At 37.9% G+C, this 24,017-nt stretch overlaps 1 protein-coding gene across 2 annotated transcripts in view; it reads right to left on the bottom strand.

Annotated features, from left to right (window-relative positions):
• unc5db (unc-5 netrin receptor Db) overlaps positions 1-24,017 on the bottom strand; it is a 280,454-nt gene that overhangs the window by 170,761 nt on the left and 85,676 nt on the right. For both annotated transcript variants that reach the window (XM_041999262.1, XM_041999261.1), the window contains exon 2: positions 865-1,077. In XM_041999262.1, coding sequence (XP_041855196.1) covers positions 865-1,077 — 213 coding nt within the window. The remainder of the gene's footprint in view (positions 1-864; positions 1,078-24,017) is intronic.

The following is a 24,017-nucleotide window of genomic DNA, read 5'->3' on the forward strand; positions in this document are numbered from 1 at the left end:
TTGAGGACCGGACTTAGGCAGCCCTGAATTAAACAGTAGGTGTGTCCCAATTCAGGGTCTGCACACTTCGAAGTGTGGATTCGTCGGCCACATACGTCATCGCGGTGCGCGAAGTACTGTCCCAATTCACAGAATTTGAAGGACCATCCGAATCCACCCTTGAAATCAGCACTTTGTTTGGCCCCAAACGAAGGCTGCTGGTGATGCATCCTTCGCGGCCTCTTTTCTCCCAGAATTCATTGTGCACAGGACGGTGGCAAATCAGCAACCAAGCTCAGAAGAATATGTATTGTTTAAATAAAGTTTTGTTAAAAAAAGTAGATTTTTAAACTACACTTTAGTATAAACTTTACAAAACCAAGTACATTGTTTGTTAAACGGTGACATTAAAATTCAGTACCATTTAATATTCTTGGATTTTTAAGAGGTTAAGGAAGTGTGTACTTGCTGGAAAACAACAGCACCTCTTACCGTGTTTTTTTTTTTTTTTTTTTAACTGTCGGTGTTGCCGGAAGGTGTTCAGCATCCACTGAAATGTCCTGTGAGTAATTTCAGAGGTTTAAGTGATTCAACATGCTTGTTGTTGCTATGGAAAATCTTGTTGCTAGGTAGGCTGTCCCATTTCACAAACGTTAAGCGCACTTTGAAGTGTGCAGACCCTGAATTGGGACACACCTAGTGAATTGGCCCACCCCAAGTGTTGGCTGACTAAAACGTACTTCAATGATACATACAATGTCCTCTTTATTATAAATTGATCTGATTGATTCCATTTTCAACTGTTAGGCTTGTGTTGCATTTAAGCTACCAATGTGAATGGAAAAAAAAACTGTTGGGAAAGAGGTAACAAAAAGTGAATCTTACCAGTATTGAGGTCCTTATACTCCTTGGATGAGTGTTCATTCTGGTGCACCCACTCTCCATTGCATTTGAAGAAGATCTGTAAGGCAGGTGTGGCACGACAACGGAGTTTGATAGGGTTGCTTTTAACAATGTAGGCATCCTCTGGCTCCTGGATGAAGTGTGGCAGGGTGCTCTGCACTGAAGGCGAGCTATCAGATTGAGCAACTGTAGCACCTGCAAACAAAAAAGCTTGCGTTACTTCACCATGTCGAGTGCTTCTCTTACAGGAACCACATTAAAGTAAACAAAAGGCAGTCTGGTAGAAACAAAGACAAAGTTGGAAAAACGAGTTAACAGGAAAAAAGCATTCAAGTTCATTTTGTTTTACTAACAGAAGTAGAAGTAAAGCAAGAACTCCTTGCAAATTTAAAAAGAAAGCTCAGTGGACTGTGCTTTGAATTCCCCTTTTATCAAAGAAAAAAATATTGCAGAAAAGCAAAGTATATACAGAGCCCAATTCCCTCCACCCCTATTTGAGCAAACCTGTTCTCCTCAGAGCAATTTTAAGATGAATGAAATCAGAATGGAACAAGTGGAGGAATTAGGAGGGGGCTGATTACCTAAATTGTGGCTGCGGATTCTGAATACGTCTTATCTCAGTCACAAAGCTTGGATTCTGGAACTCACAAAAAACAGCCATTGTGCTGGCATCAACATGTCACCGTCTTTAACGACAATTCACTGCAGGCTACTCTTTCTTTTTTTTTCCTAGCTTGGCAAGCACTGGGCCCAGTTTTCAGCTATTGTTCATTGTGGCAGCTCATCGATCTAAGAACAGTCTTGAAAAGTCGAATTTTAAAGATTGCTAGTGTGACTTTAAATTTTTTCCAGGCTGTGGTTAGGTCTTTGCCTGACATGGTGTGCTGTGCTTGCTTCCTTTAAAGCACAGCAAGCACTGCGGAGTGGTACAATAAGGAACAGGATGTTTGTGCTCCTGCCATCCCTGGGTTGCTTCTGAGAATAACGCCTCAATCCCATCAAGGAAGCTCCAGCTAAGCTATTCAGTCCTGTAACAGCCCATGAAAGCTATTATGTCCTCCCCCCATCAAATCCAATTCTGTCCCTTGAAATTGAATCTGCCCTCTCTCCACCTCTCTCAATCAATGTTGTCCTTGTTAAATGGATAAATGAATGGATGCAGGTGTAGAGAGGACCCACACACAGAACAAGCAAACATGGAGGTAAATGAATGGAAATAATATACCTACATTACCTCCTGTTGGACAGATATCACCCTACGACCACATGGGCTTTTACTTTTTATATCACTATTATACCTGTTTTGTTTATATTCAACAGTTTATCATTCAATGATGAAAAAAAGACTAACATTTATTTGGCTCCTTTTATATGATTATGCTCTGATAAAAATCCTCCTGCTAACACAGCAGTCACACATTATGAGCTGTGTCAGCCTAGTTCACTGACAAAGATATCAAACATGGTAAGAACTATTTATGTTTTTCTTACATTTTTATTTTCTTTTATTTTTATAAACAGACTGTCAGAAAAATGAGCAATGTTGACATTCTTCAATAAAGAAAACAGTGACAACAGTCTCATGCAAAGGTGACAGTGTAAAATTTGTAATATACAGGGTCCTGTTGATGTGCTGTAAAATTTTGAGGTTTAGTTGTTGTAGATTAGATGGATGGATGGATGGATGGATGGATGCTTTTCTAAGACACAGAAAAGTATTTCACAGAAACACACTTCAACAAATAAAGACCCCTTGGGGGGCCCCAGGCCCAGGTTGGGAATCACTTGACTACACTACTGTATTGCTTTCCTTACAGGTCTCCCTAAAAAGTCCATCAGACAGATGCAGTTAGTCCAGAATGCTGCTGCTCGAGTCCTCACTAAGACCAAGAAAGTGGATCATATAACTCCAGTTCTCAGATCTTTACACTAGCTTCCTGTTTGTCAAAGAACTGACTTCAAAATCCTGCCGTTTGTTTACAAAGCACTGAATGGCTTAAGACCAAAATACATTCAGAATCTTCTGGTTCCTTATGAGCCAACCAGATCCCTCAGGTCATCAGGGTCAAGTCTACTTTCTGCACTGTGGCCTGCTATTCACGGCCATTTTAGTCAATGGTTTGTTTTATACTGCTGCAGCACGTATCAGAAGCGTCCCAGAAGTGCGTTGTTGCAGCGCTCTGCTAAATTATATTTGTGATGCTTCACGGACCCAGAATGCATCAATTCCACATTTCAGATAGGTGCAGACAAGAAATCAGACACGGGAGCAGTGTAAAAGCTTCCGGTATTTTTCAAAATAAAAGCTCCACTGCAAATTTGCGCTGCTGAACCATGAAAACATTACGTGTTTAACTGGTCAGGGGGTCTCGGTGTTTTTTTTTTTTGTTTTTTTCATCATACACGACAAGACGTTTATCTTGGAAGTGGAGAATCACAAGATTCTCCATTTCTCCTGTGATTTTATGATCTTTGTGGACTGCACTCGTAGGCGCTCCACACGTGAGACGCTCCTGGTATAAAATGCCACGCCATGCAGGTTGGAACAAAACCGTGGTGCAGCTGTAACGTAACGCACATGCACCTGGTATAATTCCGGCATCAGCAGTTTTAAATCAGGGTTAAAACCTTTCTATTTGCTGCCTTTTATCAAAACAACTGTTAATTCCTCACACTTTATTCCTTGCATTTTATCTATTTTATTTTAGATTTTTTTCAGTTCAGCGTTTTTTTTATATTATTCTTATTTCCTTTTAAAGTTTGTTTTTAATGCACTTGCTATTGCTTTTAACGCTGTAATGTTTATGTAAAGCACTTTGAATTGTCCTGTACATGAAATGTGCTATACAACTAAACTTGCCTTGTATTTTCAATTCACATTCTTGAGATAGTGAAAGCTAGCTTAAAAGTATCAGTACATCATGAAATGACCAAAAATTTGTAACATGAAATATGACTTAGCAGGTTATAACTGGGCCTGATAAAATTAATAATTAATTTGAAATCACAAATTATTAGCAATAATTATGAGTTATTTAAGAATTTAACACTAGAACCACAGGTCATTTTTACCCCCTTTGCATTTTTAACTTCACGTAACTTTTTAACTTTGAATTTAGCCCTATTTTTCTCATACTTCATGGTTTTTCCGAAAAAAAACATTTTTGTCATAGTGTGAATTTTGAGTTGTTTGTAATACAAAAAACAGTGCCCCTGTAGAAAGCAGTGTAAAATGCTGCAAAAAGCCATAGCGCCACAGCAGTCACAAAGCATCTTCAGGGGGAAAGCAGGCCAACCACATATGCCCATCGCAATACTGAAGACCAGTTATGTGTGTCATGGATCATGTTATGTTGCAGCACGTTGATATATCAGCCGCCCATCAGAAATCTTAATTTTTTAAATATAATGTTTTCATTAGCATGTGTTTGTACAATAAATAAATAAATAAATAGTCTTTATTTGTTCCCTCCTTGTGTAGATTTTTATGGTTCCGGTGCTGTTGACCGTGTTCAAGTGATCCGTTAGTTCGTGTCTGCGTCAATTTAAATTTTTTTTCAGATGTTGTTAATGTACCATTTACATAGAGTGGGTTTGCAAAGTGCTGGTTCTGTGTTTATGGCTGTAGTTTCCAAGTCCTCCATGAAAAAACTGCTCATAAAGGCTGTAACAGGTGTCAAAAAACAAACAAACAAAAAAAAAACTTAGAATGTCGAAGCTTTTTGCCTTGATATTGTTCCTCTGTATTAGAAATATGTAGATTTTGCAGCAAAAAAACCTGGCGGATCTTCAGGTTTCAAAGTTCTGAGGAAGATTGCAGATGCCAGTCTAAATATGTCAAGGTAAAACAAACATCTATCTTCACTTTGTCTGCAAGAAGAAACTGTAAATATATTTTTTGAAAAAAGAAGTTTAATCAGAATTTTAGTAATAGTTAACTATCTACAAACAGTTGCAGCCTTGTTATTCATCAGCATATAGCGAGAAACCAGTTTCTTATATTTGCATCTGTTAAGAGGAACATTGCCCATCAGTGCATGTCTGATGCAAATTTGACTGGCTTTTCAGATTTTTAATTTCTTTTCAAACCAGCTTCCATTCATGTTGAAGTAATACACCTACAATTATTTGCATGAGCACCCAATACATAAATTAAAAAACAGAGAGGACAGGCTATAAGAAGTCAAAGTCTATGGCAAATATTCAAAAATCACAAGCAGTGAAGTAAGTTGAGGCCAGCTCCTGCTCTCAGGAGGACAGCAGCCTTTTCTTTGTCCTTTAATACGACCACATGGGAAGACAAACTATTACACAGCCTGCCACATGCTGTTTTCCTGCTCTTTGTTGGTCAAATTATAAATCCTGCATCGAATGAAACACCCCCTTTCTTTTCTTCTTTCTCATATGTTCGAGCTTTAATTGTGATTTTCATCTTTGGACAAAGTGTTGGATTGATGAAGACTCAAAGTACTTTGTGTAACATGGTGTAACCTGTGCCTTTTTCGTGGAAGAGCTATTTTCAGAGGAACATTGTCAGGCTCCATCTGCACACTGATATGTTTCTAGCAAACTTTGGAGGCATTTTCCTCGCAGGTTTCTCTTGCAGAACAAATATCAATACTCATCATGCATCATGTTTTATATGCAAATATTTTAGATCAGATTGTTTCTCCAACTTCACCACTATAAGCAGTACTAGTGTTGCTATAAAAATAAATAAATCTGGTGCTTACAAGTGGTGTGGATAAAATATGGATGCTATTAACTCCAATGCAATTAAAATAAAAGAATGGGTATCAAATTGACTTTTAAATAACCCTGTAAACAGGAAGGAAGTTTGCTTAAGAAACTCATTAGAGCTGCAGATACAAAAAACAAAAAAAAAGTATTAATTTCCTTGACTGTAATATGATTTACAGCTTAGATATTATGCACATTTTTTCAGATGACTAGAATGTTATTGATTACTTAGCAGCATATACAGCAGTTAAAAAGGAAAATTGAAAAGCTGGCACACCCATGTAAAATGTGCTTCCTTCAACCATGTATATGATAAAACATGAAGCACCCAAGTCGCAGGTGTACAGGAGACCAAGTATTATCCATCTTCTTTGAAGTTTGCAGCTCTCATTCACACAGTATTGTACTGCTAAAGTTACTCCCACACTTTAAGTCACTTGAGTTGTTGACCTGCTAGTTGCAATTTATAACTTACTATAAACCTTGAAATGTGTATTTTTATTTAATTCTTTTATGTGTTATGTGTTCAGTACTGTTCCATGACAATTTCCTTCTAAAGTTGTAGCTTTATAATTACACAACCTCACCTCACCTTCCGCCAGCACATCAGAAATAATACAGCAAACAGAGTTTATCCCAATAAAATAAACCTTTGTTATTTATTTTTCTAGTAAAGTACTCTGTTTTTGCGTTAGATTTTTTTAAACTATTGATGGAACAGTGGAACAATACGACAAATTACGTGATTTCAATGAATTTAAAAGTTGTAAAATAGTAATATCGCCTCCCCATTCCTTACATTTTCCTCCTATTATTCCTACATTATTTTTCCTGGTCTCTGTCCCCCCTCTCTTCACATTTGTGAGTAACCATTCATCAACTCCAGTAGTATTTCTACCGTAGCTCCACACTCCAGTCTCTGCCAGATTGTCAGTCTATTAGAGTGGGTTTCAACTCACTTGCCCTCCTGCCTGTTCCACTCTGTTCCATGTCCGGATCTCATTCTTGCTCAGCCAGCCCTGCTGCCTATCCTTCAGCCTTCAGTCAACTCGTCCTCCCTTCTCTCAGCAATTCTCACTCCACCAGAGCTCAACTCGCCTTCCACAGCTTTCTATTACAAACTCTGCTTTCACAATGCAGCTTCTTTTATAAACTGAGCTTTAGCGGTGCTTGTCTCTAGCTCAATCTGTTTCAAGCTATCTACAAGATACAGTCATGGACAAAATTGTTGGTACCCTTCGGTTAATGAAAGAAAATATCACAATGGTCACAGAAATAACTTGAATCTGACAAAAGTAATAATAAATAAAAATTCTATGAAATTTAACCAATGAAAATCAGGCACTGCTTTTCAACCATGTTTCAACAGAATTATTTCAAAAAATAAACTCATGAAACAGGCCTGGACAAAAATGATGGTACCCTTAACTTAATATTTTGTTGCACAACCTTTTGAGGCAATCACTGCAATCAAACAATTCCTGTAACTGTCAGTGAGACTTCTGCACCTCTCAGCAGGTATTTTGGTCCACTCCTCATAAGCAAACTGCTCCAGTTGTCTCAGGTTTGAAGGAAGCCTTTTCCAGACGGCATGTTTCAGCTCCTCCCAAAGATGCTCAATACGATTTAGGTCAGGGCTCATAGAAGGCCACTTTAGAATAGTCCAATGTTTCGTTCTTAGCCATTCTTGGGTGATTTTAGCTGTGTTTTGGGTCATTGTCCTGTTGCAAGACCCATAACCTGCGACTGAGACCAAACTTTCTGACACTGGCCAGCACATTTCTCTCTAGAATCTCTTGATAGTCTTGAGATTTCATTGTACCGGCACAGATTCAAGACACCCTGTACCAGATGCAGCAAAGCAGCCCCAGAACATAACAGAGCCTCCTCCATGTTTCAAAGTAGGGACGGTGTTCTTTTCTTCATATGCTTCATTTTTCCATCTGTAAACATAGAGCTGATGAGCCTTGGCAAAAAGTTCCATTTTTGTCTCATCTGTCCATAGGACATTCTCCCAGAAGCTTTGTGGCTTGTCAACATGTAGTTTGGCTTTTTTATGATTTGTTTTCAACAATGGTGTCCTCCTTGGTCGTCTCCCATTAAGTCCACTTTGGCTCAAACGACGACGGATGGTGCGATCTGACACTGATGTTCCTTGAGCTTGAAGTTGACCTTTATTCTCTTTAAAAGTTTTTCTGGGCTCTTTTGTTACCGTTCGTATTATCCGTCTGTTTGATTTGTCATCAGTTTTCCTCCTGCGGCCACGTCCAGGGAGGTTGGCTACAGTCCCATGGATCTTAAATTTCTGAATAATATGTGCAACTGTAGTCACAGGAACATCAAGCTGCTTGGAGATGGTCTTATAGCCTTTACCTTTAACATGCTTATCTATAATTTTCTTTCTAATCTCCTGAGACAACTCTTTCCTTTGCTTCCTCTGGTCCATATTGAGTGTGGTACACACCATGTCACCAAACAGCACAGTGACTACCTGTAGCTTATATATAGGCCCATTGACTGGTTACAAGATCGTAGACACCTGTAATGCTAATTAGTGGACACACCTTGGATTAACACGTCCCTTTGGTCACATTATTTTCAGTCTTTTGTAGGGGTACCATCATTTTTGTCCAGGCCTGTTTCATGAGTTTATTTTTTTAAATAATTCTGTTGAAACATGGTTGAAAAGCAATGTCTGACTTTCATTGGTTAAATTTCATAGAATTTTTATTTATTATTACTTTTGTGAGATTCAAGTTATTTCTGTGACCATTGTGATATTTTCTTTCATTAACCGAAGGGTACCAACAATTTTGTCCATGACTGTATACACTATTCTCAATTATAAATTCTACTCATTTGCCCTTATTCAACTAAGGTTTTGTAAATAAGTGGCAGATGTACTCTTACAGATATGTAAAATGATTGTTTCCAGCAAAATCAAAAAATGGTGCAGAATCCTCAGTGAAGTTTTTTTTTTTTGTTTTTTTTTTTAACTTGTCCTGTCCAGCATCATAAAGGGCAGAATAATGGTCTTGTTGCTGTGTTGTGCCAAACAAATTTGCTTTGCCAACACGAGGAGCTTTATGGAAATAAGGCATTATTCTTTGTGTTCAAATTATCTGTTGCTGAATTTACATATTAATGCTGGACCTGACGTGAAAAAAGAAGTTAGAGACTTAACAAAACAGAAAAGGAGAGTGAAGAGAAGGAAAAGGGCACAAACACACCACACAAAGCAACAGCAAAAGCTGTTCAATCAAAACTGAAAAACCAAACAACCAGCTGCTACTCCTGTAAAGAAACATCCTATGACTTCTGCAAGAAAACTAAGCTGACAATCATTGGGATCACCTATAAAAAACAGAAAAGCTGACGTAAACCTGATTCACAACAACCACAGAAACACAAGCAACACGCAAAAAAGCATAGCATTAGCTAATGGTGAATAAACCAGCCTCAGAACCCAAATTCCAGCGTGCTTACCACAGAGACAACCTCGACCACCAAGAACACAGCAGAGGAAGCTCTTAGCCAGAGCCCCCCCTCCCAGGACCATGGAGCATGTGCCCTGAGGGGCCAGGTACAACAGCCATCATCCCTGCCGAGCATTGGCGACCCAAAAGCAGACAGAGTGCAGGACCCAGAACCCCATAACCCAGAGAACCACCCATCCCCCCCAGGAAGAGAGCCCAACCAACACCCAGCCCCTATTACATGGTCAGCCCATATAGGCAAGCATTAACCCTAATGCCCCAGTCACACACCCGAGGGACCAGGGCACCACCAACTGCCACCAATCTGTGTTAAAAATATGTTCTTTAATTTTTGTACTAATAAGTATGGAGTCCTACAAGGGTCATTCCTGGGCCTACTCCTGTTTTGGCTTTATGTGGACCCACTGGGTCAGATCATATAGTCCTTGGGGATTGATTTCCATTGTTGTGTTGATGACATACTTTTATTTGCCAGTTGCTGTAGAGAATGGGTCTTTCTTCGCTAGAATCACATTCAGCTGCGCTGTGAAGCAAAGACTAAGATCTGAGTGATGGGAATAAAAAGAGTGAATCGTCATTGTACCCAAGTTTTATTCTTGACCACTTTATATTTCAATTAATTACTGTGTTATTTGTGAGGTACTAAAGCTAGCTGTCAGAGTTAAAAAATGCTGAGGTTTTTCCTAATGTCATCGTCATATCCCACTTGGACTACTATGATAATCTTCAAGAAGAGCGCTGAAAGTTTCTGAGGTTTGCTTATGGACCGGAAGCAGCAGCTTGTATTGTGTTCTTATATCTGATCAGGTTAACCCTGCACTTGTTCTCTTCAATGACATTCTATTTAGATTAGATCATATTTTAAGGGGTTGGTCTTATCAGGATCAAAGAAGAGGTTGGTATTTTTAAGTTGTACATTAATATTATGGGACTTAGACATTTCAACTGAAATTGCACTGACGAGTTTGATTAAGGCTTTTAAATTAGCTAAAGACCCACTTGTTTTTACAGTGTAGATCTTTGAGAGCTTCAGTCTCTGATTTCTTGCCAAATTATCTTAAATGTTTGTTTTACTATGTGATTTCTTTTAATCTGAGTCTTGCGTTTTTACTCTTATCAACTGTATCTGTTTCTAATGTCAAACACTTTGGTGGAAAGTGTTTTATAAATATATTTATTTAGATTAACAGCTTCATTTCTACATCATTTAAAACAACTTTAAGCTTTAGAGGAAAAGAACATTAATCAAAGACAGGCAGCACTAGTAAGTGTTAGAAATCTCCTTTTGTATGGGTCGCCTGTTAAACACTGATAATGAATGCCACAACAGAAGCCTGTGTGCCAGTGCTGACTGGGGTTTAAGCATTTATCACTTCATAAATTTATATAGAAGCCAGCAAACAAAACGAAAAGCTTTTCAACCAAGTAGAAACAAGGCTTCACCATCAATTGAAGCACTAAGACGTGTAATAGTCATGGCATGCAGTCCTCCATCTAGAACCTTCTTGAACACTGCATTGCTTCTCTAATCAGTTTATTGCTGCTATGATGAAAAAAAAAATGGTGTAATATCCCTAACTTTCTCCTCTCCTCTTAGGTTTTAAACATTCAGCACATTTAAAAGGTAGCAGATAATTGGAACAAGGTGACAATTCATGCTCCATAAACCCGCAGCCGTGGAGCTGGCGTCTCCACCTGTGATGGATGCTCATAAATATCAACCTTAATGAAGGAGATGACAGCGGCTCCTGTAAGTCACTTATGTCCTCATTACGCTGGTTAATTTTAACGCTGTCTTTAAAATGCTGCCTCACCCTATTTGCTGCCAATCACAGCTTTCCACCTGACTTAGCATGAGAGTCAGTGCAGCAAGACCTACAGCTGATAAATGCCCTGGGTATCAGTCGACGCAAAGGACGAAGCACCGGGACTGTTGGCTCAGGCTGGTTGACAATGCTTCAGAGCCCCGGGGATCCTGTTTAGCAAAAAGAGATTTAAATCAGCAATCTCTTAGAAACCTGCCAGGTCAGTAAGCATTACATAGCTAGATTTAGTATGCAAGCAGTACAGTTTTTAATGATGGGCAGGCATGGAGCACGGGCATGGAGTTGAAGAGTGGATTTCATTTTTGAGAGTACTGACTACAGATATATATATATAATAAAGGCTAGTTACTTTACAGAGCAGTTTCGAATGTCCTCATCAGCGGCCAGCTTGCCACAGGTTGGCTCTGTCGAGGGAAAGTGAGTGATCTGCACAAACTCAAATACTTGTATTTTGCTGAAATTGCGAAGGATTTTCAAACGGTTTGGTTTCTTACAAAAGTTATTAACATGGCTGTAACTCTGGATACTTGAACATGTTGAAATTGCAGCTTTTGTTGATTTTTTGACAATTAATCAGATAATGTCTAATATATATATATATATATATATAGATATAGATGAAGAAAAAAACCCTTTATTTCCCCATGCTTATTAATTATTATTATAAGTTATGGTATTATTAGAGCTTATGACAGACGCTGCACCTGCCAGCAAGGACCACAGCTACCACCTTCTGACTTCAAAAAACAATGGAGGTCTAGTCAGAAGGCACAGTAAGGTGCTCATTCTCCAAGCATCAGCAAGTTCCAGACAGTCACAGCCCTTTAGATTGCTTGAGGTCCTGCACATGTTGGAGGATGTGTTTTAGCTCGAGGAGCACATCGGTTGCACACAGTGTGGCATAGACAGTCATCACCATATGCTGCTGACATTAGTTGTGTCCCTGTTTTAAGCTAAGGCTACACCGCATTGCCAAGATTATGACACTTAGCTTACAGAGGAACAACATGCGCCTGAAGACAACAAAATAGTCCTTTTCAAAGGGTTTTAGCTCAGCCATGATTTTCTTTTTTTTGTACTTTGATTACTGAGGTGTAATTTGTGTTGGTGTGAAGTTCTCTCTCACTCTGCTATGCACTGTGTATTTGTCTAGTGAAGTCTTAAGTTGGGTAATTTAATTGTATATCAGTGTAACTCAAAGGCCTTTTTAGTGTTAAATTCAATTCCACTGTTTTACTTACACATCTCTCTGTTTTATCTCTGTCCTCTGTGTGTAAATTTCCACTATAGTCTAGTTCTCTGTACAGGGTGTGGATTTCAACAAGCTGCATTTCTTCATGTATATTTGTAAATCTTCTACCTATTTTGTATCGCAAACAAATGTCACTTTTATGTCCATAATGTTATAATGTTATAGTGTGCAATAATAATATAAATGTTACTAATAAAATATGTTTAATTATTACATATTTAAATGAAACACGTAATATTATATATATATATATATATATATATATATATATATATATATATATATATATATATATATATATATATATATATACACACACACAGATAGATACACAGATAGATAGATAGATAGATAGATAGATAGATAGATAGATAGATAGATAGATAGATAGAATCATATTGTCATTCTGTACGCTGTGTTTTAGTAGCCTATATATTGATTTAACATAAGTACCTTGTGCGTACATATTTTCATTGCACCTATCTGTTTATTTGAAATGATATAGAAAGTCAATGGTTAAAGATTTATTCTAAAATCTTTGGTTATAATTAATTATAAGTGTTGTCATTGCTACATCTCTGGCATTTATAACAAACCAAACCCTTTGCTATAAAATTGAGTACACCATTAAAACAATGTTATGAGTGAGCAAGCTGACTGTAGCAAGATGGCTGACGTTTGACCCCATTGGCCAGCAGAGCAAGTGAGTCATCTGGTGAGTCATCTAGCCTTTGTTATATATGTCTATAGTATTGATTGCTAAACCTTTTCTGGGAAAGAAAATAAAGAAAAAAAAAAAAGAAAAAAAAGAAACACTGACCTAACTGGGGCCCTTAACAGTTGCAGTGCAAAGGGGGTTTGACATCATATTGAAAGCTTAGGTCACAAGCTACAAGATAGCATGAATGTGGTGCTCTAAAAAATAAATAAATGAATAAAAATAAATAAAAGATCCTGTGCAGACTTTCAGATCCTCCGAGCCATTGTGCTGAGAGAGGACAGGAGGCTTTGGGAACCTCCTGATGTGATTCAATTTGGTTTTGATTTCTGGTGTTATGTTTCATTTCAGAATCAATTCAATAAACAGCAAGGATGCTCTAGATTTAGGTTTTACTCCTGTTCACTTTGCATAAAATGATTTACTCATGCCCTTAATCCACTATATTGTAATGCACAAAGGTACACTGAACAAATTAGATTTTAGGCAATGTAATAGAGGAACTACTATGAGGTCAGAGAAGATAATTACAGCAGGGGAAAAAAATAAATTATGGAACATCAAAAAAGCATGGCCCAAACTGACAATATGACAATATTAAGCATAAAATGCAGAACAGCTACAGCAGTGATGGCAGTATTTGAAAACACTGAGCTACGACAGAAAAAACTGATGGGACAATTTTAGTTAAGCTATTAATCTTTATTTAGTTTCATCTTTATGTATATATTTGACTCTATACCTCGTACACTTCAGTCATTATTTAAACATTTTCAGGTGATATGTACTGTATTTGTGCAAAATGGAAGTGTGTACCCTTACACGATGGAACATACACACTTTATTTCAGGATCTGCATGGTTGTCTAACAACTGGCACGGAAAAGTCAGAAATTGTAAAATACCACTCGCAGGAGTAAATTTTGAAATATCTGAACAATATTTGATGAACATCAGCCATCAGGTGAACAGACAGAAAGCAGGATTAGAATCTCACAGCTTCTAGATGGTGAGTAGAGACAAATATTCACAAAATGCACAATAATAATCCATCCATGCACCTTTAGTGCTTCATTATCCAGATTTCTGACCCTTTAAATTTTCTAACTTTGCATTCTTAGTTTGATTGTTTAGCTTAACCTCTTGCACCTGCACCTTCTGCTACTGAGAGTTAAGCGGTTCACATCCGGTTTTAGGGTGTAACGTCAGGTCTATAAATGTAACTATAAATGTATGGTAATCGGCTAACAGCTCAGTAAAACCATTTCTATGACCACTAAACAGAGTTAAGGCAATAAACAATTCAAAGATCAGGTACCAAAAGTCAGAAAAAATATCCATGTCCACCCGATGGCATGAACATGAACAAACTCCTCCACTGAAAGCTCACATATCATGGATTTCACAACTGTAAGTTTCATCTCGCTGACCAAGAATTACTGAACCAGAGTCAAAAGAAGGCCAGAGTTATGCTTCACGTTTGTAAAACATATCTTACTTTTGCTGTCTTGCCTCAAAACTTATATCTAAAAAAAATAAATAAAATCACAATTTTCTTCCCTTGTGCATGGGATACATTTTATTAAACCCGCTTGTTCCTGATTACATCAGATGAACTGCTGCAGCAGGACCAGACATGGAGGAAGAGACATGGACTGCAAGCCTCTGCATGTGGTTTTTCTGTGCTCAGACCCAGTGAGCAAGAAGTTATAAAAGATTGCCATACTACAATGTGGCTAAGACACTTCTATTTTGACTATGATGAAGCCATTTCCTTTAAAACTTTCAACCAACTAGAAGGCTTAAATTGACAGTAATGTCCAATCAGGAGCAGCCAAAGTCCAACAAATGACAATAAGTGGGTCCGCACCATTTCCCACCCACGCGACTAAGTGGCAAGCCAGGTAACTGAGTTTTCTCTTCATTTAAAACAATCAGTCAGGACATCAGCTGTCAGATCCAATGCTGTTTTCTGCAAGAACTCCTCTTTTAACCACATGGTTGGAACAAACAAATTAATGGGTTTGGAGATAAGCTTAAAATGTTCCTACTTTGTAAATAATGTGGATGTGTGGCCTTCATTAAAGTTCAGTGGATCACTGCACATTAAAATGATTCATGTATCATCTGATATTAAGATTCTGTAAACAGCAAAGCTGTTTCAGTCCAACTCTTTCATACTGCATTGTCCTTGTTTCTTAAGAGGCTTCCAATAGACCCTGTAGCACTTAGCAAACTACAACAGCATAAAAAAAATAAGTGCAAATTTATGACTTTATTATTAACTTTTTAATTTTATTTCATTATTAACTTTGTTCTGAACGATCAATACTTCCTTTGTTTTGGTAACACCTCTTCCAACCGGCAAGCCCTTTCCTCCTTTTTAAGTGGCAAACGGAGCCAGTTTTATGTCTGTCTGACGAGAAGAAAAATAATGGTCCTCTATGGCTGGAATGAAGGCAGGTAAAGCAGCACATTTCCCCAGCAAGGTGCAGCCAGGAAGGTGTTTTTGATGCACAGTGGTGGCAACAAACGAGCTGAACTAAAGTTGGTTTTTTGTAGCTAGTTGGTTAAAGCAGAATAAAAAACTGTAAATAGCAAAATAATGCCTGGAGGAAAGAGTGTAAACATGTAAAAAGTTTCTGTTGTGTGTTTGTTTCAGTGCCAATATAAACAAGACTCGACAGAATGATTGAGAAAATTTCTATAAAGTACTGTTAGTAATAAATTCAGTTTGTTTTTTATTTGTTTTTTTTGTTTGTTTTTTTGCCTTTATAGTGCTTTATTCATTTTACATTATTTTGGCTTCATAATCTGATAACTGAAGCTGTCCTGAAAAAAGTCATGTATAACATTGTCTGTGCTTAAAAGGGCCGATGTTCTACATGCATTTTTACATAAAAGATAAAATCTAAAACAAAAATAGCAGAAAATGACTAAATATAATGGTTGACTCAACAACACAATCATTACAATGTTTGTGAGTGTGTGTGTTTATCTTAAATGAGTTATAAAACTGCGTTCCACTGTATGAAATGTAAAGGTTTCTGGTTGTGTTTGCAGCTAAAATAAAAATGGAGAGAAGAGCTCTGACTGAATGTAATTCCCAGATCCTTTTCTTCTTTTGTTAAAGGTAAATGATGGCAGAGGGGTGTCTCATACCCATTCTTGACACTAAATTGAAAGCTTGTTTGAGGATCAATTCACTGTAAAGCCTGTTAAAATTGAAACGGAAAAAGAAGAATTCCTGAAAGATCAAGCTGACTGCACTTATGCTTTCTCTTACAGATCCTCCTGACTGAGCTGAACATTACTATTTCACATTGAAGCTGCACAGCCAAAGTCCCCTAAAACCACACTCCTCCTCTCACATCCGTATGATTACTGAAGACTTCTCATGGATTTTTTTTTTCTTTAAGAAGCTGAGATAGGTGGAGGCCAAGGCTGAGGAGCGCCAGCAGTGTGAGTGTAAGCTTTACATGGTGAGCGCCCTCTCAGCTTTTTCAGGAGAAGCCCTCGTCATTTTAAAGGCAGAAAGTCAGGAGATGTCAGACCAGTCCTTGACACTAAAGGAAAAAGAGTGGCTGAAGAGAAAGCAATAAAAAAGGCTCTGCAAGCAGGTCTGAGAGACCGCTGAGTGAACTCCTGAACATAGGTGCAGGAGACACTGAAAGGATAGAACCTCTAGTGAATACACTCCCTTCGCAAGCACTCCCATTACCGATGATCTGGGATAAATTCCCTGACGGTCACTCTGATGCTAACCTCAACATGAACTTCAAGCTAAACCTGATTTGAATCACAAACTTGCAGTAAATCTGACTGCATGTATTTGACTTTACAGCCTTTTCCACATTTGCATTTGGTAATGATTCATTCCAACACAATGTGAAAAATCAATAGACTTGTTTCAGATTATCAACAAAACTATTGTATTTGTTATATTTTAAGTCAAAATTAAAAAAAAACCAAAAAAAAAAACAACTGTGAGCATCAAGGTTCCTGCTGGGTTCTTACAGAATCTTCAACATTTAAAGACACAAGTTGTCTTGAAGAGAAAAGAAAAGAAAACAATCCTGTAAATTTTTGCTGTTTACTCCTATTTTACTTTATATGTAATGTTTGTTGGCCACATATTATGTAAGTGGCTGATACAACAACACAGTTATTAATCATTGTCACTAGTTCTAAATTGTATTTTTATTAAAGGGGCAAAAAAGAATGGCTTTTATGTGCTTCAGAGGATATAATTGGTTTCTGAAATAACCTACTGTGACCTCTTATAGGCTCTCTTTACATTTTTCTTCCAACTTAGAAGTTTTTGAATCCACTTTTTAATTTGTCTTTAATGCACAACTATTACTAAATCTTCTCGAAATAAGCAACAGTTCTGAACTTCAATCTTAAAAAAATAAAAGCAAACATCGAGGAGTTGATCGACATTGATGCCCAGGGTAAGGAGCCGATGTGTGACGGAGAAATTACATTATTTCTCTGGATGTTTGTCTGTTTGCATTCAGAAATCCAAAATCCTTAGGTCTCAGAACCCTGTAAACAGATTTATAGGAAAGAACAAAAACTGGCTCTTAGTGTCTGCAGTAGTTGGAGACGGTGAAACCAGCGATTGTATGGAAACTAACCGAGCTACTTTTTGTAATAATGAAAGCAGATGTATCAGAATTACACATTAAAATAGCACTATTTATATATGTACATTCTTGGAGCCATTGTTGCCCAGCAGCATTTCAAAGCAGAGAAATCCCACTTTATAACTTTTTTCCCCCTCCCCGTTGTGGTGCATCACTTTTTACAGCAGCTTTTCCTTTTCTGGTTCCTTTTCCTTTTCAACAAAGAGAAGAGAAGATAATACTGAAGGATGTCAGAAAAAAGGAGAGAGAGAGAGTAGGGAAAGAACAAGAGAAAAGAAAAGAATCAACATTGGGCTGACTTTTACTGGCTAAAGAGAGCTCAGAGAAGATTCAGAATGCTAGCGGGATGCTGAATTAGCCGACTTTGTGGGGTACTACCAAAGTTTAAAAGTGGGACTTTATTTCAGTGGTCGTAGTAGAGAATGAAATGGGATTTACACTGAAACAGGATTCTTTTTATAGCTTTGAGAAAGAGCCTTGACATTTGGAAGATCCCGTTTGCTCAATGCTTGCTTAAGTTTTACAAACCAATTTTATTCACAGGATAGTGACAGTTTAGTCAGTAGAATGGGGAAAACAACCACACAGAAAAGCTCTTTTATAGGAGCTGTCATTGTTGACTGTCATCACACCCAAAATGGGTCCCTAGTATGCTTTCTGTGGACTCAACTTTCTAAATACTTAGCTTGGAGACTGGAAAGATGGATTGTCTCATGAGAATTGAGCCCCCCTGTACGTATACCTTTACTTGTGAAGGACATAAATCCTCTTGGGATATATAAGGTCATATTTTCATGTACAGTGGTGCAAAACAGCTGCTTCATCTAATAATTGAGAAGAAAATAAGTCAGTGTATAGCAAAATACTTTTTTCATGTCCTAGGTGGTCTTTCAACCCCGGTGGGATTAGACTCTTTGTGGCTCAATACCTGGAGCCTCACAGCCTGAAAGTGGAGTCGGCTACATTATTTACAGATACACATTTTGTAGCATGACATTGTCAAGCAATTTTCCCACCCCGGCACCCCCATCCCGCCTGCACGCTTCTCAGTGAAGCCTCTTACATGGCCTGTAATCAATTTTAAAAGGTTGAATGGTATGAAAAGCAATTACACGACACATATGTGTCCACTGTCAGGCAGCTGGTGAGGCTGAAGTTTGAGAGGTGGGCTCCCCGGTGATTACACTGCATACATCTGGAGCTGTGTCAGTTATAGGTTGTTTCTGTTAGATCCTCCTCTTACACCAGAGCCCCGAGCAGCTTTGCCGGCCTGATTGACAGAGACGGTTTCTGACAGTTATTGACAAGCTTCTGCTCTTCCCAGAAAGGGCAACAGAGAGCGAGGAAGACGGAGACCGGGAGGCAAAGTCTGCTTACAGAAAGATGTTTTGTTATCAGTTATATAAAGGTCTTTCTAAAAGACCAATGTTTTAGTAAATGTAATGAAATATCAAATATCTGACTCCAATGATAATTTTCTATAATACTTCTCTGCAGTGTATATATATATATATATATATATATATATATATATATATATATATATATATATACATATTTTTAAATAACTAACAATTGTTTTGCTGCTTACTGTTATATACAGAAAGGTTTCCATCTAAGTTAAAATAAATAAGTAAAGGCTCTATTTTTAAGAAAGCAATAGTCTTTTTTGGAATTAAATTAATGCAAACAGATCTTCAGGGACTTTATGAATTTTAATGTAAGGTCTAGAAATAATGTGCTTTACAAGGTCAGAATTAAAGGTTTGCAAAACATGTCAAAACAAGTCAAGCTAAAGTTTTATAACAGATTCTGTGGCCAAAAGAGTTTAAAAGATTAAAATGAATAAACAAGATGTGATGCTTTATTGGTATTGCTAGTTTGCAATGATGTGAGTTTTACAGGCCCAACAGGCTAGACCAACAGTCCCAACCTTAACAAAGCTGTGGAAATATGCAGATAATGTGTGCTCTGATATGATGGGGTTAAGGGATAGAAACATTTTATTTGGTGTTTTTGAAAACTGTTCTAAAACATGATGCATTACTTCAACTTATCAGAAAATGTATTTTATACCAAATAGCTAACATCACAGTACAGCGTATACAGCATGGAATTCACTTTTTTTAAAGGTCTGGCCCTGGTACAAAGTGAGAGCTTCTGCAAGCTCAACACATTTTTATTCTGGTGAGTTGCATCTGTGCTGACAAATTCGTGGTTCACGGTGAATCTGTGTAACATGTACGTCGTCTAAGGTGAAAATAAATCTGTAAAGTCTGTGTCTCTTGGTTCAGACATGCCATCCTATGAGAGAATGTGAATTTTTGTTTTGTCATGAGACAAATTCTTCTTCAGATTAATTGGTGAGGACAGCTTAATCTATCCAGTCTGCTCAATCATCTGTCAGTTCCCAGAATTTTGCCAATTTAGCTACTTAGACCCACAGACCACATAGCCATCAATAATTTGCCTTTTCTGCGGAAGCACTCAGTGTGTTGATTTAAAGCTGACTTTCTGATTTAGGTGCTAGCTTCGGTCTGAAGCTGAACTGAAACTGAAACTGTTTCTGAACTGAAACAAAATAAATGCAAAAAAAATATTATTAAAACAATAAATAAATATGGACAAACAAAAAATGTTATTGGGGGAAATAACACAAAGAAACAGTAAAATAAGAAAATATATAAATAAAATTAAATTCCTTGGTTTGATCAGTGTTAAATTAAATTTTATTAAATTTATTTTGTAAATTTTGTAGCCGTAGTGGTACAGATGGTCAAACTATATACGTGCTAACAGTTTAGATCAGTTCTGACATTAGCTCTGTTGTCAGCCAGAAACCGACCAATCAGAGGATAAGACATGTCAACCACAGTCTCCACTTCAAGTGTGTCAAAACCCGAGCAAGCGAGGACTGTTTAGCCGAGTGTTCAGTGACAGAATTGAGAGCGTGCTGGTCGGTGCCGCGAGGACGTTGGGCCAATGTGCACACAGTGGATTGATGGGCTCTCACGAGCAGGTTGGTGAAGGTGAAAACTGATGAACACAAATCATGTTATTGGTGGGCGGGTGCCAGATTCTGCAGACCAATGTAGTTCGCCTTGATTCTTTTATTTTTCTTTTTTTACGTTAGGCCACCAGGAACAGTCCCACTGCTCCCGACGGCCAGTCCGGGCCTGCTTACGAGGTTGGTTTTCTGCTTGCAAACACTGTTATTTCATTTCAGGGCAAAAATGCCTCCTCAAGATGTGTGTTTTTACTTACAGGTACTAGTTTACTCGCTCAAATCACGTACATGTGCCGGGTGTTTACTGTGCGTGTTTATGCACCTGACTGGTTTTCAAGCACGCCTTTTTTGGAAATCCCATATTGGAATGTCTATTCAACTTGTGAAATCTAAATGAACTTATCTGCAGCCACCTTTCCTCTCAATGGACTTCACATGTAATAAGCTTGTCGGATGTTCTCAAAGTTTACCTCGCCTGTGGGCTCAACTAATGAAGTTTAATTAGGCCCCGCCCCTCTCCCAATCGCTACACCCTGCATGCTGCGTTCAGTGCAGAGCAGATATGTGAGCGCTCTACAGCTGCTGCGTTTCTAGAGGCAGCAATGCAGGTTCAATTAAGAAATGTTGATGTTTTCCATGTGGAACGATTTAATTCTTGGCATTTTGAAGGTGTCGCACAAACAATATAGCCGTGGCAGCTCACTAAGTCAATGTATGGAGACATTGTTTATAATATACTACTTTCTATTTAATCATTTCCTTTAATCTCACTGCTTCCTTTGTGAATTTTCTCCAATTATTGTCCTAATTATTGGGCTCAAATTTCTTTTGTTCAGAAATGTATTTTTCTAGTTTCAGAATAGCAATGTGATGATGCACATGCAAAACATCCAAAGGAATCTTTAAAAAATGAGATTACCACAGTAAATACAAGTTAGTCATGTCACTTAATTTGTCCATTCTGTCAGCCAGAAGGAGAACAGAGCAGTCTCACTACTAAAATCATGGCGTTGTCATAGTAGCAGGCTTGTTAGAATTGTTTGCAGTCAGTATGGAAACTGATGGTTGTACCAGTGAGCCGCAGGCTCATCAGCATTATATTTGGTTCTCATACATAAACATGCAGTGCCTGCTGTCCTAATCCTCACAATACTGCTGAAGCAACCGGTCGCTTATTAGACTTCAAGCCGTTGCAGAAATGTTATCGTCTGACATACTGATGACAGTGATTTCCATATTACCACAACATCAACATGGATTGTTTTGCAGCTGAGCTAACCTTGCAGTTATACATCACAGGATCATCAGATTAAAAGTTAATCCCCAGGCATGATAGACAGGCAAAGATGGATGTGTTGTCTGGTTGTCTGAACTGACACAAGTGCCTGCTCGGTAAAAAAAAAGGTTTGTTATGTAAGCAAATGAAATTCATTTTACGCTCTGTCCTCTGATGTCTTCAGATGTTTAAAGAATGGTTTCTGGCAAAAGCACTTTTATGGTTCGGAGAGGGTAAATTTTAAGATTTATCTGCAAAAGCTAAAAGCAGCATAATTGCACGAAAGGTGTGACATATTTTGGTAGCACGTTGGTTGTACACAACAGAATCATGTCTGTAGAATGAAACAACTCCTCTGTGGTTGGAACAACAGCTCCAGCTGTGAAAGGTTACAAGGTTGACAAAACAGGTTTTGAAATGGAGACAGTTTGTAGCAATTATCTGATGTCAAAATTATGTTATTGTTAGTTAAAAAAAATCTGTAACAGAGAAGGTGGCAGAAGTAGATGTTTTGTACTCTGCCTGCATTGTATTTACTTCAAATAAATCATGCATCCAATAATAAATAGATACTTACATCAAAATGCGCATCTATTGCACACCTTTACCCTCCATGAGATCTCATAAAAGTGAAATACATGCTAAGTTGGCTCATCTTTAAGATTGTAATAATTTTTATTTTAGATTTTAAACTGGTTTAAATTCAAGAAAGTTCATTAATAAAGATGTGCAGCTTTTCATACATCTGAGGATAACTAAGCGTGTTAGGATTACGTCTGAATGAGCTTCCTGCTGCAGTTTCTGTAGCTCAGACTTGTAGCTTGACCATCAGCATAAGCCCAATTAACAGATGGACATTCACAAGTTTTCATTTGGCATGTAATCTGCTTCTCAGAGAAACTCAACACATCTTGTTATCAGAACACAATCTCTGTTGTTTAGTACCACTTATTTTTTCCAGCCTTTTGTTTTCCCTGTGAAATAATAAAATGTCTCACTTTCAAAATCTGATGTTTCTCATATTCTTGGAATTCCAAAAGAAAAAAAATAAATAAAAAAAAAGGACATATTTGGTGCAGGGTCAAAGTATGCTTGCAAAGGCCATACTCAGATTTAATTCCACTTTTTTTTGAGTTACTTTTATCAGGTAAAATTTTGCTAACTCTGCCTTTACAGTTACAGGTTTTATCATTTATTATTGCATGTTTGAATGTGTGGAGTTGTATGAGGTAATATGATTACTTAAAGTAATACAACAACAACAAATAAAATAAATCTAGAAGTTGGGACTTATACACTACACAGATGTGAGGCGACAGCAGCAACATTAGGCTCCCTGCTGGCTCTTCTTTTCAGGTCATTGTTAACTAGGCAACCAAAACTGCTTTTGTACACCACACACACACACACACACAAAAAGGACTTTCAACATCTGGCCAGGACGGGCAGTCTGCATCTGCCGAAAATGACAGAGCTCATCACGACAAAAGTGGATGTTTGTACATGTTGTATAATAAAGAAAAATTAGAAAAAATCTTTGAGTCCGACAATAATAATGTGTACACCAAAAATACAAAAGAAATTGACTTTCATTCACACTCCAGGTGTGCCTGACAGCTGGCTTGGTCTATGAGGGCCCTTTGACATCAGCGCCCTGCTTAAGACTAAAGGCTTCATGATAGCTGCTTACAGCCAAAGCATGGAAATATACTTGCTTTTACTTACATGCATGCTTACCATGGCTGCCTTGTGTATTTTGCATTTCTTTTAAACATTGTTAAAGCATGTCCTCTGGTGAGGGCAGTGTAGGGGCCAATCCAACCGGATGAAAGGTGACAGGGTCGACAGCAGTGAAAAAGATGTAAAGTTTCAACAATAAGACAAAGCGTGCTGTCACATTTTCTGCCGTGATCTCACAATAAACCAAATCCTGACTTCCCCCACTGTTGCCATGGTTATCGTTTTGTTTAAACCCTACAAATTCAGCAAGTCCAGGCTGAGTACTGTAATGCGCCCAGTAACAAGTGTGGTACGCAAGCAAGTATGTAGAAAATTATGCTCAAGGCAGAGACAGTTGCCAACAAAAACGTGAGGTCAAAAACCGAGTCAATTCTCAGCCTAAACATTCACATGTCTGACCACAAGTCTTTAAGAACAGAGATGAGACAGAT

The sequence above is a fragment of the Melanotaenia boesemani genome, chromosome 11 (assembly GCF_017639745.1).
Source record: "Melanotaenia boesemani isolate fMelBoe1 chromosome 11, fMelBoe1.pri, whole genome shotgun sequence".
Lineage (NCBI taxonomy): Eukaryota > Metazoa > Chordata > Actinopteri > Atheriniformes > Melanotaeniidae > Melanotaenia > Melanotaenia boesemani.